General features: G+C 36.2%; 1 protein-coding gene across 4 annotated transcripts in view; it reads left to right on the top strand.

Moving 5' to 3' along the window:
- Positions 1 to 18,336, top strand: part of LOC117400529 (transcriptional activator GLI3-like) — a 122,461-nt gene that overhangs the window by 75,855 nt on the left and 28,270 nt on the right. For all 4 annotated transcript variants that reach the window (XM_059023069.1, XM_034000629.3, XM_059023070.1 and 1 more), the window contains 3 exons: positions 7,113 to 7,318; positions 12,742 to 12,897; positions 17,472 to 17,673. In XM_059023069.1, the coding sequence (XP_058879052.1) occupies positions 7,113 to 7,318; positions 12,742 to 12,897; positions 17,472 to 17,673 (564 nt within the window). The remainder of the gene's footprint in view (positions 1 to 7,112; positions 7,319 to 12,741; positions 12,898 to 17,471; positions 17,674 to 18,336) is intronic.

Raw genomic sequence — 18,336 nt, 5'->3', positions numbered from 1 at the left:
GCAGCCTGTGAAGTAATGAGCAAAGGGGGGTAATAACCCTTCCACCCTGCACAGCAAGCAGTTCGTTACATTGACACCCTACTGGGTATACATTAGCCTGATACCGACAGCATAAGCTTGTTCGACTTGACAGGCTTGTATTGTTAACCTGCAGTAGTCTCTGGGATGTTTCCATTCTTTCTTATAAATGTTTATTTAATTTTAGCTAAACTACCGCAAACTGCTTCCAGTTTTATAATATGTAAGGCATCGTATGTGCGGGTATGTTACATAGCTGCTTCAAAACACTGTTTCTGAGGCCTGCCTTCCTCACTGCTTACCTTGGTCTAGAAATACATGGCGAACTAATAAAATGTTTTAAACATATTCCAGGGCACTTAGCAGTGCTCCTGGCCATTGCTGGAATGTTTTAAACATGTTCCAGGGCACTTAGCACAGTTCCTGACAGTTGCTTTACAAAAGAGAAAGATGTGAAGGAAACCGACTTCACTGTCTAACACTGAGAGTGAACAGGGGACATTCCTGTGAACTGAAGAAGCATGTGCAAATCTGGAGGAAAAGCAATTCAGAAGGATTTTATTCTTTGGCCAAGACAAGCAGTTTGAAGCGCTTTCTCCACAAGATGCTCTTATTGCTTCTTTGGTTCAAGGGAAACTGGGGGAATTTTACTTGTATGTTTTAGTTTGAAATGTGCCGTGTTTGCATAACTGAAGATTAGACATTGAAGTGAAAAGTAAATATGAAAATAAGCATGTTTTATGTGTGCAGACTTCAATGAGCAAGATAAAAAGAAAACATTGCTACTTCTAGCTGTTTTAATTATTACAGAAATGAGTTTACAGGCTTTGAAATAAGAAAAGTATATTCTGTATTATTCTATGCAATATTTTAAGCTAAGCCTCAGATAGCTATTTTAAAAATTGGGTCATTAAAAAAAAACTGCCCATTTTATTTGTGTGCGAAGAGCTATAACCATGTAAAGGAGCATCATTTAATATTCAATACAAACTTCATACTGTTCTATAGCATGTATTTTTAATGGTCTAACATAAAATATAAAGACTTTCTTTTCATGGTACAGCCTTAATCTCTATGGTTAGACACTTGACGTATTACACAGAGGCTTTGTTGCAATGCTGATTTAAGATTAAATATCAAGGTACGGTATGAACTGTGACATTTTATTAGACTAACAAGATGGATGAAATAGCAATAGTAAAGTAGGCTATATCTTGTTGCTGCCTCAGGTGGCGGCTAGCATTTTTATTTTATTTTCCTGACAACGAGAATAGCAGGAAAACATTCCTTTTTTATATCAAATTATACTTTCATTTGTTTTTTGTTTTTTTTTGTTTTTTTCTCCCTGTGCTACTTGGTGGCATAAGGGCTTAGTAATTGCTGTGGCGGACTTGCATGCTCTCACTGTGCTAGCCGGCCAGGTCCATTATCTCAAAAAAGAGCTTAAAGACTGTTCTCCCAAAGCATTTTTTCCCCAGTCTTGTCAGCAGCTTCTGGTGTTGGTTCTTCTTTGAGCTCTATGTCTGCTCTGAGTTTAACCCCCTGTCCAGGGATCTAACCTCTTACCCATCATTTCAAAAAGACCTGTGATAGCTACTGAGGCAGTTCATTAATTCATTCACTTAATGCATTCTGAAGTCGAAGATCACTCTGAGCTAAGCAAAGACCTCTTCTGTCACACATATATATTTTTTTACTGTATTTAGTTCAGCTTTTTCTTGCTTCAGATGATGAATTTCCTCTCAACACCAAATTTTGAACTGAGTAACAATAGACTTTTTCACGGAAATATACTCAGCTACACCAGTAGCTATTAATGCAGTCTTGTATAAAATATATAAAACTCAGTGACTCTGTTTGTGGAGGGGATGGGTGTTCATTTATGAGTGTATTGAACAATACACACATCCAGTACAGGCGAAGGCAGACGTCTCTTTTTTTAGTTCAGTTCCAACCAGGTACTCAGTTATTTAATTGATCTTCAGCAAAGTCAATTCAATGATCGAGGAACTGATTGGAACTAAATCCTGCAATGGAATGGACTGGAAGAGCTAAGGTTGCCTAGAATATCTATTACCGTGTTGGCAGAAGAGGTCACAATGCTAGATATAGTATTCTACTTTCCACAAAGTAAATATTTTTCCATGTAAAAACAAAATCATTAACAATTGTTCAACCACGCTCCTGAAAATACCTGAAATAACCAAAGCAGAATAGAAAAGGTTAAAGTTACTTTTTGTATTTTATTTGGTTTGCATTAAGTAGGCTGCAACAAATAAATAAATGACTTCTTCATCATAAAAATTGAAAAAAAAGTGATAAAGAAGTTATCTAAGGACTTGGATTCATTTGACTGCTTGGATGGACAGTAGCAATTATTATTTATTTCTTAGCAGACGCCTTTATCCAGGGCAACTTACAATTGTTACAAGATATCACATTTTTACATACAATTACCAATGTATACAGATAGGTTTTTACTGGAGCAATCTAGGTAAAGTACCTTGCTCAAGGGTACAGCAGCAGTGTCCCCCACCTGGGATTGAACCCACGACCCTCCGGTCAAGAGTCCAGAGCCCTAACCACTACTCCACAATCACATATTAAAATAAAAAGAGAAACAGCTTTTTTCTTTAAAAGCACCAACATACTGTAGACACACTTAAAAATACCCATCCACTCTGATTTCATTCCCTTTAGTGTTAGTCCAGCAATATTAATGTTTCATAAAGTGAGAAAGACTATGACTAATATTGAAAATACAAACTTTATTTTGTAGCACATACGTAAGTGACATTCTACACTCGTCAGCAGCAAACTTTAACTTATAAATTAAAGAAAAAAGCTGAACAGTTTTGAAGTTCTGGAATGATTTTTCAATGATAATTTTGTTATAAACACTTTGTACTCTGCATATTTAGCAGTAAGTGCCACACGTTCGCCATTGTATACAGAAAGAAAAACTACAAAAAATTATATTTTTATTGCATATGGTATCTTATCAAATAACTAAACAATAAAAATAAATAACGAAACAAAGAATTTGTCAACAATGAAGAATTGTCAGTAATGCATGCCTCAGTATGAAGATGCATTACCCGGGCTCACTATAAAACACAGATACTGTCTTTTCATTAAAAGCTGGTTTGCAGCAGTTTGCAACTCGCTGGGGTGGATTTGCACCCCCTGTTGCTGACGAAGGGTTAAAAGATTACATTTTATAATGTCATGGTATGCAGCATGGCTTAAGCCAAAAAAGAAATTGCACTTTTTTTTAACTTCGCCATTACAACAGATGCATGCAACAGGGGAGTTTATTGATGATACTGCTACTTCTTTGCTTCTTTAAACAAGATTATATCAGCTGCACAACAGAAGCTGAACAGAACTTTTTGCATTGCAAAGTTATTTAAAAGATACTGTCGCAGCAGCAGTGGCACTCTAATCAAGGGGTTTGAACGTGAGGTTTGACAGCATTCCTCCTTTGCACAATTACTACTGTATCTATGACTTTTTTTGTACAATTTTGCTTATAGTTTCACACCATGCAGTAAGTGCCCCTGATTTTTAAATACAATCAATGTATTTCTAAACCAGCACTTTAGCATGTTTTAACAAGAAATTTAAATAAGCCATATATCATCTGGAAGCACATGGTTAGCAGTTTTAAGCTCTAACACTCCAGAGCCTTGTAAACCAATATTGAAATAAGACTTAATGAAACACACATGGTCCTCGGAGCTGTCAAATGCCAATGTCTTGCATTTTGGTCATTTAACCCTTATTTTAAGGGTTTCGTCTCTGATTGATTGACCTTGAAGTTAAGCAGTGCGCTCATTACTGAACTGAATGTAGACTCTCTTTAGACTGATAACTGTGTGTCTTGAGGGCAAGTCTCTTTAGTTTAGCAACCAGTGACATCACCCTCCAGATATTTATGGTGAAGGGTCTGCTTGAAGCTTTAATAAAAAAACTGGTCTGTAACCAGTAAAAAATACCTCTATAAAGATCCCATTCTACAAGCCTTATTCATGATCTGTGGCTAATAGAATCCAAATGTGAGCCAAATAGCAGCAGCTTACAGCAACCAATAAATGAACACAGAATGAGCACGCCGCAAGCCTATCTTCATTTTACTGGTTTAGTTCCCTTTGATCCAAACGAATACGAACACCTAAAAGGGCCGCTGTCTCCTTTTCACTGGCTTCATTTGGTCAAAATCCCAGTCTTCTCTAAAACTATAGTTAACGAACAGAAAGAAGTACGTATGTTTGTCTTGCAAACTTTTTAAATGTTTGAAATGAGAATTCCCCCATTGAGTTTGAAACTAATTGGCTGCAACCTTGAGTTAAATGGTACAGCGTCTCCTTTATTGCACAGCTTCTCATTTTACTGAGAGTGATGAGAACTTTGTTTTAACCAAACACCTACTAATATGCATTTTTTGTTGATAATGGAGTGTTACTGCACTTTAAATTGTGGTCACCATGAATAGAATTGCAGTCTCTGTTGATGTATGTTTAAGGGCAAATCATTTTATTTACAGGTTCAATTAAAATTGAAACAAATTGTAAATGCTTAGGATTTAAATACATTAATATCCAGGTGAATGATTTTAAAATGTTTTACTTTTTTGTATTTTGATTACGTACAAATAAACTAAACTGTTGTAGCGTTAGCTCAAAATCCTGTAGGAAGGACATTGTATTTTAGCAAAACCCACTAACAACCCACTAAACTTTTCAAATAAACAACAGTTTTCTTAAAGGAGCTATAAATAGCCCTGGATATCCTTGGTGCTAAACCAGAAATGCCATGTGTTGTAACAGAAAATACTTTCCTTATGCTCAGAGGAGACAAATAGGTTGTTAAAAAAACAAAAATGACTGGCTAAAGTTATAGATAAGAAAACAAAAATAGAAAGTTGTTATCCAGCGTTTCATGACCCCCATACACTCCGGTGAATAACTTTGATGTGAGTCTTAAGTCAGATACAGCTAAAACTATTTGCTGGAAGCTGATAACTGGGCAGAAACTTCTCTCCCATCAGATTACATTCTATCATTTTAACTAACTCCAAACAGAAAGCCAGATGATCAAGGCATCAAACCCCCCTCATCCTACCAGCAGCACTGGCATGCTCTCCCCACTGCTTTCACAGCTGCTCCTGGTGCCTTTATGATACATGCTAAATTAATTGGAAAAACAAAGGACAAAAGGCATTTAGTTGGGGTCATCTTGTTGTGCTACAGCTAGAACATGACGGATCCAATCACTGTCACACCAGCATTGCTCATCTACATGGAAGGAGATAGTTACTAAAAGTGTTTTGGCTGACTAGTTTTCATGCAGTTATGGGGAGTTTTGTGACTCAGTGGCTTTGCAAGTGATCATCTGGCATTTTGAAAACAAGCCAAGGCTGTTGGAGGAATTCTTCTTTCTGTTTATTAAAAAAAAAAAAAATAATCAATATATATATATATATATATATATATAATATAATATATAATATACTATATATATATATATATTCCATTTAGTGTTGACTTATCCAAGGTGTCGAATTAACCACGGATTAGCCACGAGGCATTAACATGCATATAATTAACAGAACTCACACGTTTACAGTATTACAGTATTTACAAGTTTATTTTTAGTTAAATGTCCTTATGAAAATGGTTGAAAGAACTGCAGTGAATGAATCAATAACAGTATACAGAACTATATAGTTCAATTAAAATAAGAATTAATAAAATAACTACAGTGTTATATTTAAGTTATATTTAAGCAAGATTTGTTCTCTGTTTCACCCTCCCCAAAAATGTGTTGGCAGTCATTAGCCAGAAACCTATTTTTGAGGATAAAATGAAGAGAAAATGTCATACCCAGTAATTTTGCATTGGTAGTAAGTGGATCATATTTGGGATTTCATTGCACGTGTGGGACAGATTGCTCATTAAAATCTTTTGTATATTTTTTAAAGAGGTACAAAATATAGTAAGCTGAGTGGCGTTATCAGGCAACACTCTCCATCCCTAGCTGTACTGCTTTCCTAGAAAAAGGAGAGCATTTTCATAGCATTCTACTTGTGAGATGGCTTGCTCATTAAAATCTACATAAAAGGTATTTAATAAGTAAGGGATCAGAGTGAGGGAAAATGGGCAGTAAACTCCCCACCATCAATTGTTCTGCAAATGCCTTGTTGCTTCCAAACTCTTGAACTGTAGTGAATATAGACACAGAGAAATTATTTGTATTTTTTGTTTTCTTCTTTTTTTCCAATGAATTTAAAGCATATGAAGTTACACACAATAATAAATGCTGTAACAGCTTGCTGATTAAAATGTGTTATACATAGACTCTTTGGAATTCCCCCACTTTCTCATCTGCACTGCAAAATAGCTTGTGAAGCCGTGCACAGCGCTTTCCTGAGACCTCTGCAGCACGCCTGCTTTGAGTGCAGGTATTCACAACTGAGTGCAGGCACGGCATATCATAAGGGGCCGATGACAGAGGCTTGTCAGGATAGACGTGCTTATCTTCAGGTTGCAGCCTTAACTCTGTTATAGCCAACTGTTGTTGCCTGAGCAACAACTACCACTATTTTATATCTGTATCATAGTTGCATATGTTATTGAATTTGAGCTGGAAAGACTTAAAGGGGGGCATTATTGTTACACACCAACAATAGCATATACAGTAGCATTCCACCCTGTCATTCAGACGTTAATGAAGACTTGTTGTAATGTATGGCTAATTTTATTGCAAATAAAATAAATATTCAAAGTTACGGATTAATTACCTACCACTTGCAATATCTCACACACACAGATCAAATAATTCCACGACAGTTTTCTAACATATTTGCCATTATATCTCATACAGACTTCTTTGTACAATATTGACTTTGATGTTAAGGGTATTCTCTGATTACCACAAATGTACCTGAAGCAAATGACACGTTGTGAGATCTAACATGTTCAGCCTTGCTATTCTGTCCATCTGTTATGTGTTCTCAGATGTTGCAATAAAATAGACTGCATTGTGCGTGAAACACAAAAGTGACATGCTGTGCTGTGTTCTATTTGTTCCAGGCCTCCTGGTATCGCAGGCAGTCCCGCATTCTCCGACATCTCCCTGATCAGGATTTCCCCTCACAGGAACCCTTCAGCAGCGGCCGAGTCTCCCTACAACCCTCCTCACCCCTACATTAACCCCTACATGGATTACATAAGGTCCTTGCACAGCAGCCCTTCCCTGTCCATGATCTCAGCTGCCAGGGGACTCAGCCCCACCGATGGTGAGTTTAACCTGATTAACAGGCTTTCACTGTGCATTTTTTCCCCCTTCTACTACTTTGAGAACTTTATTTTCCTATAATTTAGTTTAACAGTCTTAGGGATAGATTTTCAAGATGTTTATTCCATATAGTCATTGCCATCATTTTTACATAGGAAAAACTGCACCCCCAAAAAATGTACAAAACCATAAATAAATAATATTCATTTAATTACATTTAACAAAAAAAAATGAAGTCACATAAGTTGGTGGCACTTGGTTAAATTCAATCAGACCCATTACTACAATAATTAAAAAGATATATATATGTACAGTTCTGCAGCAGATCATTTTCTGGTCCGTGATGGAATCATAGTCTTATAGATCTTTAAAGGTCTTTCTTTCTCTGGTGGATGTTTAGTTGGTTTAGTCATTTAGTTCCAAAACAGAAGCAAGTGGTTTAGGTTCTCAACCACAGTTTCCGCTCTGAATCTCAAATGGATTACATTGCTGGCAACACCTGTTTTTTCACATAAAGAAAAAAGAGGCTTAGCTTTAACTATGGTCTCTAAGGACGTTTTTTTTTTCTCTGTAGGAGCTGTATCAGAAAGGCAAGCTGCCGACCCTAGAGTACTGATATTGTAGTCAGCTCAGCATACTGCAAGGGTTAAGAAAATTATCCCACAGATTGCAAATTATAATAGTTTCTATAAATCTTATTAAACAACACTGCATTTGTTAAAGAGAGGTTTTTATAACTAAACAAAAATGTGAATATATTCAATTGTATAAATTAGACCCATAAAGTCATTAGTGAGGATATATACAGTATATACAGTCAATCTGTGTGTTTTTTAAATGGCGGAATCTATATGACCTGATTTCTGTTGTCGTTTTTTTGCCATAGCTCCCAAATGATAATCAAAGTTGAAACCGACATCCATTATTCAACTGAGTATTGAGCTGGGGCAAAACCATTCTAAAGGAGACCCAATTCACAAGGCTTGTGGGTTGTTTAAAGTGTTTGAATTAATTAGGTAGACATTATTACTTTAGGAATGTACCAATGTTAGTACCAGTGTTACTAGGCGACTTAGGTAATGGTGCCTGGAGAAGCAATAACGTGCTTGTTATTCCTTCCTAAACCACACCAAGCTGGTGGCAAGTTTGTGTTCTGTACTTCTGTAAACATCCATTTCTACTTTTAACAAGAGAGACGGAAGTCTGAGTCACTAAACACCCAAAGTTGGCTCTTTCCCTTCTTTTGTGCAGGGAGAAAGGCAGGCCAGGTACTTCTCACACAATGTTCCTTTTTAGATCACCGCCACCTGATCAATCTGGTCACCAATGCTAACCACTAAATCATTTGAGCTTGGGGTTTCGTCAGAAAGCACTCACTAAACACTAAGAATCCCGTTGTGCATCTTCAGCAAAACCACAGCTTCTCCTTATATAGCACAGCGCCTCTGTTGTTATTAGTTAACCCAGACACTCATGTCAGAACACTCAGGAAGTATTTTAAGAGTGTCTGGAAAGATACCACTGTGACTAGAAGAAAGCTATGACCTAATGCACTCTGCTTCAGTGCACTTCTTCATTCTTTGCATTCCCTTTCGCCCATGCCTGCTTACTGCTGAAACTATTGTTTTGAAGTGTCTCTTTGCAGTCATTTTCAGTGAGGTCCATGCACTTTTATACTGCTTTTACAGAAAATGTGTGTTAAGAGCTGAATCAACAAACACACTTTTGTTAGGTTTTGTGCACTGGGTCCATTTTGTGTTCTGTTTATTCTGCTCCCCCCCCCCCCCCCCCCCCCCACACACACACACTTACTTTCACTTTCTTAGGACAAAGATTAAATGCCTCTATGCAACGATAGAAGAATCTGTAAATAAATCATCAAGTATCTACGGTAGTTCAAGGACAGGCATTGATTGACTTGCAGTGTGAGTGAAAGGAGATATAAACAAACATTGCAAATACCTACAACCTGGGTTAAAGCCACCTCTTTTGTCAAATTGTATCACAGTAACAGTATCAAACAACAGTTACAAACTGAACATAATCCACTGTGCCGTGTTTCTTAGTGGGAATCTCACAACAATGATGGGTAGAGTGGTAAAAAGTTGTCCTTACCACTTTTGTTCCTGAACAGTGTTTTTACCTTTCTTCTTCCTAGCTTTTCTTCTTGCGTCTGTTCTGTAGCTTTCTAAATTGTTTAGCCTTGAGAGCCAGAGTTGTGACATTGCAGCTTCTTTATAAAAGGATCTGCAAACATACCTGAGATAACGCAAGCACAAGGGGCAAAATGACTGCCAAATTTGGCTTCCCTTCCCTTCAGAGAAGTGGTTAATGCTCATTACTTAGAGATGTATTTAGCCCAGTCATTCATTGCTGAATAATGTTCACAAATGCGTAGTAAAAAAAGTATTAAAAGCAATTGTGGTAATACATTAACCTATATATACGATGGTGTTTTTTGTATGTGCAGCTGCCTTCAGTAAAGCACACAAAAAACTATTTGATATATTTGGACAATTACATGTTTTGTTGACCAATCATAAGTGGGAATGCATTGCTGATTGAGAGCATTGTATGCATTGTTTTTTACTGCATCTTGTAAAGCACTTTGTGATGATGGTCCACTATGAAAGGCGCTATATAAAATAAAGATTGATTGATTGCTTGACTTACCATTGGTTAACACTAGAACCGCTGATAGCAGTCATTATGACGGTTACATTTTAAACAACATCAATATTAAAATAAAAGACAAACTATCAGATACAACTCAAAAGTTTTATTCAAGCACATCATATCAAACATCAGCACAGCCGGAACACAGTATTTAAATGAACAATAAACATAAAAGGGGTTATTTGCTAAATTACCACTTATAAAATTTAAAACAAAGTAACATGTTTTCTCTTGCGTGTGTCACTCGGTGCAGCACTGAATCCAGGTTGAGCTGCAGCAGCCTGCTGCTTTGCAGTTTTCTGATCGAAATGTTTCTGCTGAAGCGCTGTGGCTAGCTTCAAGATGAAATCTCTCCTACTGATATTTTCCCCGTTGCATTCCTTGTACAAAACGAAGGAATTGATGGCTGCCAGGTCCAGTAGAGAAAACAACAGGCTTGTGTATATATATATATATATATATATATATATATATACTGTTTTGGTGGTTCTAGGTTGGCGGGATTATAACTTCCTTATTTTCGTGATCCTGCCTTTCAAACGCTGTCAGGGTATTTATACATGTATTTAGGAAAAGTCATAAAGGGACAACGGCATAACTTTCAGACACGCAGAGTAATTTAAATTTAAAAACCTCAAACCGTCAAAATGATTCTAGTGGATGTTTGCTGCAGAACAAAGGGTTCTGGGGTAACAGTGTTGTTGGATCCTCCCAGGAAGTGGAGGTCAGAGGGGACATTTTGTTTTCTGCTTATGCTTATGCATTAAGAAACTCATACAAGATGGTGGATAGCCAAATTACTGCTTCCCATGTTTCCCCTTGCTTTGAACTCTCCGTTCATTCTTTAAGTGGATGATGGATGGTGGTGGTTGTTGACTTGAAGATATATATATATATATTTTTTATAAAGCTTCATCACTAAGCAAACTAAAGCCATTTGCAAAGATAAATGGCAGGCTCTTTCAATAGCCAAGACTCCACTTTGATTTGATAGAACATGTCCCATACTTTTTCAGCAGCTACTGTGGACTGCACAATATCTGCTGGTGTGTGTTGAGACAAGTTAGTCTTTGGGTTTTCCTTTCATCAGTCAGCAGGAGTACAGTAGATACATAATAAACTGAATGTTTGTGTGTAATGTCTTCAGAAGAGAGAAATAGAATCAGCCAAGGCATGCCAATGTATAATAAACAGAATGTTCTAATGGACATACCACAGGAAATGTGCACTGATCGCTCATATCTTTTGTTCCCATATTAAATAAATACTCTTGTAACACAACACATTCACACTTCCTGTATCTGACATGAAACAGTGTAATTCATTATGTTTACTGAATTATATTCAAAGAGATTACTGCAAGTTGATTAAAGATGTAAAATATCCCTAGGGGTTTAGTATTTGTAAGAGGTGAGTTGGATGACATGGGGGAGGCCAAGTTAGACTTCTCACTCCACCCACCACAGCAGCATATAGCTTTAAGCACTGAGCTGCCTGTGCCCTTTGCAACAGATTTTTATAAACAGTGTCTAAGCTTGAGATGGTCCTGCGGTACAACAGCAAAATCTAATATTCTGGCAGACTGAGTCAGACATCGTATGTAAATAAAGACGGAATGGGACACACTAAATGTCTGGAGCAAAGTACTGGTTTGGTAATGTTAGTGTTAGAGGTTACAACAGCTGCAAAGCATCAGAAAAAGTTTGGATTGTACAAGTTTAATGAAAAAGAACAGTCAGTGTTAACCTATTCTTTCTTCAACTGCCACTTCAGTTTTCAGGAAAAGTAATTTTTCTCACAGGAAGTTATCAGTCAGACACCTCGTATTTATATAAATGAACTTGGATAAACACCCTCATACGTGTGCATATGGAGTAGAATCAAAATACTATTGGACATCTACATATTTGTGTTTGTATTAGCAGCCAGTGAACTCAATTACAATGAGTGTAATGGTGCTATTGTTTCAATAATGCCGTGATCTCTACAGCATAGTTATAATTTGTATTTGATCTCGACCTAAATAAGAAATTTCTACAATAGGACTTGCTTAAGGTAAATCCAAAGTGTAGAAGAGCAGCAGAAAGACATCATACCCAAATCAAATTCATTTAGAAATAATTTCTTACATATGCAAAATGAATCATGGATGCACATTTTGCATATATATAGACTAGTCTTTAGAAAAAGCTTTTCACACTTTTATGTGAATTGTCCATGACATTTTCTGGGCTAAATTGACTTTCCATTTGCATATAAAACTGTGTGAATTTTACACCGTTGGTGACAGCATTTGCATAACAGATATGTTGCCAAATCTTTATTTTTAGGTTATAGGAAAACACTGAAGCAGTTCAAGCACTTTATAGTCTATGACTAAGAAAAAAAAACAAATGTGTGTAGATGTTGCTTACGAAAAATGTATGTAGATCTGTAAGGCTTTGGATTTTGGATTTATTTCTTTTAAGTAGCTTTCTAAGGATGTAAGCAGAAGTATGAGATGGGTTTTGCAGCATTGCTGTTTAAAATGATAACACCATGGGATTCATTTCCAGCATCCAGAGTGGCTTTAAGAACAATGCAAAAATGCTATTGACGGTGGGTAAGAAAATGTAACAAGAGGTGCTCCATATATGGATAATCTTATTTCTGAAGATCAGGCACAGGTGTGGAGTTCCAAAGGAAATATATAGAGCACAAATGTTGAAGTTGTTTGTTTACTTATTTTTGTTTCTTTATTTATTTTAGTACCACATGTGGGTATTGGCCCAACTGAATATTACCATCAAATGGCCCTGCTGGCAGGTCACAGGAGTCCATATGCTGACATAATTCCTTCAGTAGCAACCACAGCAGGGGTGGGGGCCACTGCTCTCCATATGGAATACCTACAAGCCATGGAATGTGAGTAAAACAAGCTTTTTACAGCACTAATCAAATCCTTTGCCCAGGCCAGTTACATACTTTAACACCACTCACCCTATTCCTTATTTATTAAATCCTAGTAGAAACTAACAAATGCCTTATTCTGGAATGCACATGTTTTTGTGAAAGATAAATACAATTTGCAATGCTATAAAACTAGTGAAAGAATTTTGTAACTGTACTGGTGTTTTTCGTTCACGATAAATGTTACAAAATGTAGGGAGTTTTGTACTGTAAACGGGCCCTATTGCAATATTAAAATGCGAAGAAAAGGCCTTTATTTTCAATCATTTATTCCTGTTTTTGAAACAATTCAAAAGCAAATACTTTTTTAAAGGAATAAAGCAAGATGTACATATTATCAAACAAGCAACATGTAAGATGTAAATACATTTTTTGCTAGCATTATATATTTTATTTGCTTTAACAATGAGCCTTTGCCTTTTCACTGGCATGAAAGTAGGGTGTTGTGCATTATGGGAAATAAACACAAAAAAATGAAATCTTGATTTAATAAAATCTTACACAATAAAAAAAAAAAAAATCCTTTCAATACTATTAGAAATCATTTACACAGATCTCAAACAGTTCTTAAAGGTGATATGTTAATCTTTTTTTTTTAAGAATTACTAAAAGTAGGTTCAGTTTTATGGATAAAGTACTGTTTCCTTTTTTACAACCATTTTGGGGATGCAACCAAATCATGGTATGTTTTTTTTATTTTTTATGTTCAACCACTGTAGAGATATTAAGCTAATGGCAACTTCACTTACAATACAGCATTTAAAAAAGAAAATTATGTGTGTGGTTGTCTTGATAATAATTTGATGTACTTGGTTTTGTTCTGCCTACTAAAACATTCCCTGCACCAGACTGCACAATTAACAACACTATTTAGCTCCAGTTAAAAATTCATGCACCAGCAACATTTAAATGAGGTACTGTCTTAATATGCTAGGTAGGAAAATGTGTAGCAGTAATATGCTAATGAGTTATTTTAAAGTGTAAATAGAAAATTAAACGCACAGTGAATCCCGGGAAGGTCAAGCCGCCTCACCTCCCCGTATTTGATGAGAATGTATTTAGTCAGGCAGTAGCTGCTTTTATATAAATAGGGGGTGAAGTTACCCTTTTACTGTACAAACTAATTAAAACTATCTAAACTTGCATGGGTATCAGAAAATTAATTGCTATTAAGTGGGAATTGGAATGTCCCATCATTCATCAGTGTAGAAATCCTTTCTTCTGTGTCAGAGTTTTAGATGAATAGACTGAAACAAAACAATTAGTGAAAATTGAAATGGAGATGTTGGCTTTTTTTAAATGTAAAACGTCTGTGATCATGGCTGATCATGGCTGGTAATAATTCATTGCATGTTTTAAGAATCTGTGTTCTAAGTTGGAAAATTAACACTGTGTCCTTCATGAAAGGACTGTGAAGACTATAATTTATTAAAAGAGCCTTTTTTAAAAGGCTGGCACACATCTGTACTTAAAAAGAGTACAACAAATTCAAATAGGAAACATTTCAAGATGCCATTATCAGTATAAAGAGTTGTTGTTTTGATGCATTTCAATAGCTTCCTTTGAGCTTTAATTTGTGGAGCAATGCATTCATAAGAACATACATTTCAGTCTAGCCTCCCTAATAATTGTAAATTAGATAATTATGCCCCTGACAATAGTTTTAAGCATTCATACTGTTGGTTTTTTTTTTCTTGCAAGCCAATTACCAAGTGAAGTCTATTGATTTCCTTTAAAAAATCAAATTTGATGCCAATAATATACTCTTACAGGATTGTCTAGTTTATTGATGTTACTCTCTTGGATAGCTAAGAATCATGTAATCTTACCAACAGTGAATAATATACTTGTTTGAATCCATTATTAATAGCTGTACACCAAAATAACTACACAATACTAAAGAATTTCTTTGCATTTTTTTTGCCAATGTCACTTGCCATATGATCATTTCAGATACATCTGGCACAGTTTTCCTCTGTTTATTTCTTTATATTTTTTAAACTTAAACATACATTTTTAGTTAATGTCAATTATTATATTTGCAAGCTTCTATTTTTTATGTACTACTTTTCCTTGGGGCGGGGGGGGGCGGGGGTCTTTTTACACTGGCTCCAGGTTATACATCAAGATCTTCAAAACCAGTCTATAATGTATGCATAATGTATACAAGTTTGTATGCACTTAAAGCAGAATAACAGAACTTGGCATTTGAAAGGGGATAATGCAGTAAAGGCGCACTAACCCCCAGCTACAGAAAACGGGTCTGACTTTGTGCTCAGGAGGCTGCTTTCCCTGATGTTTATTTTCATTTTGTTCGTTTCTGTGATTGAGGTTTCGTCTTATTGGTAGCGCTAGTCTGTACTAACACTGTCTGTCCGCTTGTAGTGAATTAATGATGTGAATGTCTAAGCAGCCGTCACATTCATAAATCACCTAGAAATGAGAGGGGTAATACATAGAAGCCTTTTTCTTTTTGTTTAGCCATTTATCATTTTGCACGCACATTAATAAACAGAGCTCCCCTGAGGTAAGCCACGGGAAGATACATTTTTCTTCCTAATTTCCCACAATTGTAGCCAGTAGATCACAGGTGGAAAGTAAGGCACTTGTCAGAGAGAGTCACTCTCTTGCCCTTTATCCTTTGGAGAAGACGTACAAAATATTGTCATAGGTTGCCACAGAATGACACCTGACCTATACCTGCTGTTTATAGTGTAGATGTTGCAACAATGTGCACTAATGCGTTTTAACACCTGCATGCAGATTGCATGTGCCTGCAATATGACTGTGTACAGTTCATCGTTGCCGTGTGGCTGTATGCTCCTGGAGGTCAAAAAACTTTTTTAGTCCTTTCATTATTATTATTATTATTATTATTATTATTATTATTATTATTATTATTATTATTATTATTATTATTATTATTTTTAGTAGTAGTAGTATTTATTTCTTAGCAGATGCCCTTACCCAGGGCGGCTTACAGTTGTATACAAAAAATACATATCAAGAATTACAGTACAATTAAGAGCAAGATACAAAATACAATGATTTCAGTACTAATAAGAGAACTGAAGTCATTGTAATAAGTCCTAATATACCTGCAGTTATGGCCAAAACTTTTGCATCACCCTATATAATAATCTAATTCTGCTTCATGATGTTGAATGAAACCTGCTGAATAATGTTACATTAACATATTGAATTACATACTGCTTAGTAGTTTTCCATATACTTAACGAAAAACTGACAAAAATTGAAAACATGAAATACTGTACCTCTACTGTGAAACAGGATTTTTTTGCAGCAACTTTCGCTGATGGCCTTCAAGGTCCATTTTTGCTGCAGTAAATGTTTGCGCTTCTTTTTCTTTTAATGTAGAGCACATGTATGAATAATATATTTCAGGGCACATTCATTTTGCAGATTTTTAATAAACACGAAATTAGCAAACATGTCTTGCTCACAAAATGTTCTTGTTTTACAGTATTACGGCTTCCGGTAGACTTTTGCAATATCATTTTGTAGTTTCTTTGATAACATGATGTTAAATAAAATATCTAAATTATGTTCATATAGTTTTTTTATTTTATTTTTTAAGCCTCAATCCTAAAATTCTAGGTGATGCAAAATGATTGGCCGTAGCTGTAGACCGCTCCTAACCTTCTTAGAATTTCTTGATTTTGATCCACTGATAGAAATCGGTAGGTCAGCTGTACTTTTATACTTTGGAATCTCGCACTCTAAGCACTGAGCTAATCCACTATCTTATATCTCAGTGCTGGACTGGTTATATTTAGCAGTATCATCAGCCCACCTCAAGAATGCTGAAATAAACATCCCAAAAACTACCCTCATGGGCTTCCATTGTGTTTGGCAATCACATCTTTCAGAGCCCGCACAGTACCGGGAATGCACTAAGTACTTGCGTTGTCATCCCTCATGTTTCTGAGTACTTACTGAACAATAGAAGCTGCACTGAAATCGTTCTTATGGGCACTCCATAGAGCCTGGAAAACAGTGTAAAATTGGCCAACGATTGGCTAGTTTTTTGCTCGCTGTGATGAATGAATGGGGCCGAGAGTAAAGAACAAAGGGAAAAAATTGTACTAACTCCAAAAGGGATTGTTTCTCTGGCAAGAAAACTGAGCCCAAGTTGATTCACTTTCCGGTAGCTCTGCAGCTTAATAATGCACCCTCATGTCAAGTTCTGAACATTTCGGGCATATAGTCTCAGTATTTATTTTTTATTTATTTTAAATAAAACAGAGGACACTGCATCAGCATGAAGAGAAAACAAAATCAGTAATGAAAAGACACACTGAGTGAAAGATATGTGGGACAAGGTTCAAATTAATATTTTGACAGATAGGTCATGTACAGAATACAGTTTCTTTTGGACCTCTTAGTGGTTACTTCATTGTCATTTAAAGATATTTCTATAAATTAGCTTTATTGTAAACATGAGCCACTGTAACTTCGTTGAAGAACACAGTGCTTTTCTGTAACACTGTACCTTTGTGGTTTAATAGGTTCCAGGTTTCCCAGTCCCAGGTTGTCAGCTCGCCCCAGCCGCAAGAGAGCCCTGCCTATTTCCCCTCTCTCCGACCACAGCTTTGACCTACAGACCATGATAAGGACATCTCCAAACTCCCTGGTTACCATCCTGAATAATTCCAGAAGCAGCTCCTCAACAAGTGGCTCATATGGCCACTTATCTGCAGGTGCAGTGAGGTGAGAGTGCAGTGCTGCAATCATTTCTTGTTAACACTTTCCTCCTTCTTAGCAAGCTTTTACAATGATCAGGGATGCAGGCCATATACTGGTTATGAAAAGCAACACTATAATGTGACACCTTTTCATGCCCTTAACAATAAATGTATGGCATGCGTTGTTTAATAACATTTTCAACTCCAGAATATTAGACTGTGGAAAATCATTACCAGCGTAGTACAGTTAGATGCCATGTTTTAGTTTTTTAGGTATATTTTGCAGTGGTCACCAATGACAGGCAGCTTCCTTCTTGTGATGCTGTTTTTTTCCAAGCAGTACCTCTGCACAGATATACTATGCTTTAAAGTTTCATTGCCTGGAGCAATCTAGGTAAAGTACCTTGCTCAAGGGTACAGCAGCAGTGTCCCCCAACTGGGTTTGAACCCACGACCCTCCAGCTAGGAGTCCAGAGCCCTAACCACTACTCCACACTGCTGTATATTTGTAATAAAAATGAATATTAAAAAGTTCCTGTGTAAGAAATGAGTACAATAGTGTTTTTAATTCATATACAGTCCTGTATATGCAATCCTGTTGAATTACACTGTGTTTCTCACAATATGTTAAATACATTTAAGTTTAATCCCTCAAGTCATTAAAAGATATTCAAAGTCTGATACTTTG

Source organism: Acipenser ruthenus, chromosome 4 (assembly GCF_902713425.1).
Source record: "Acipenser ruthenus chromosome 4, fAciRut3.2 maternal haplotype, whole genome shotgun sequence".
NCBI classification, from domain to species: Eukaryota; Metazoa; Chordata; class Actinopteri; order Acipenseriformes; family Acipenseridae; genus Acipenser; species Acipenser ruthenus.
This window is presented reverse-complemented; position numbering and strand designations above follow the sequence as displayed.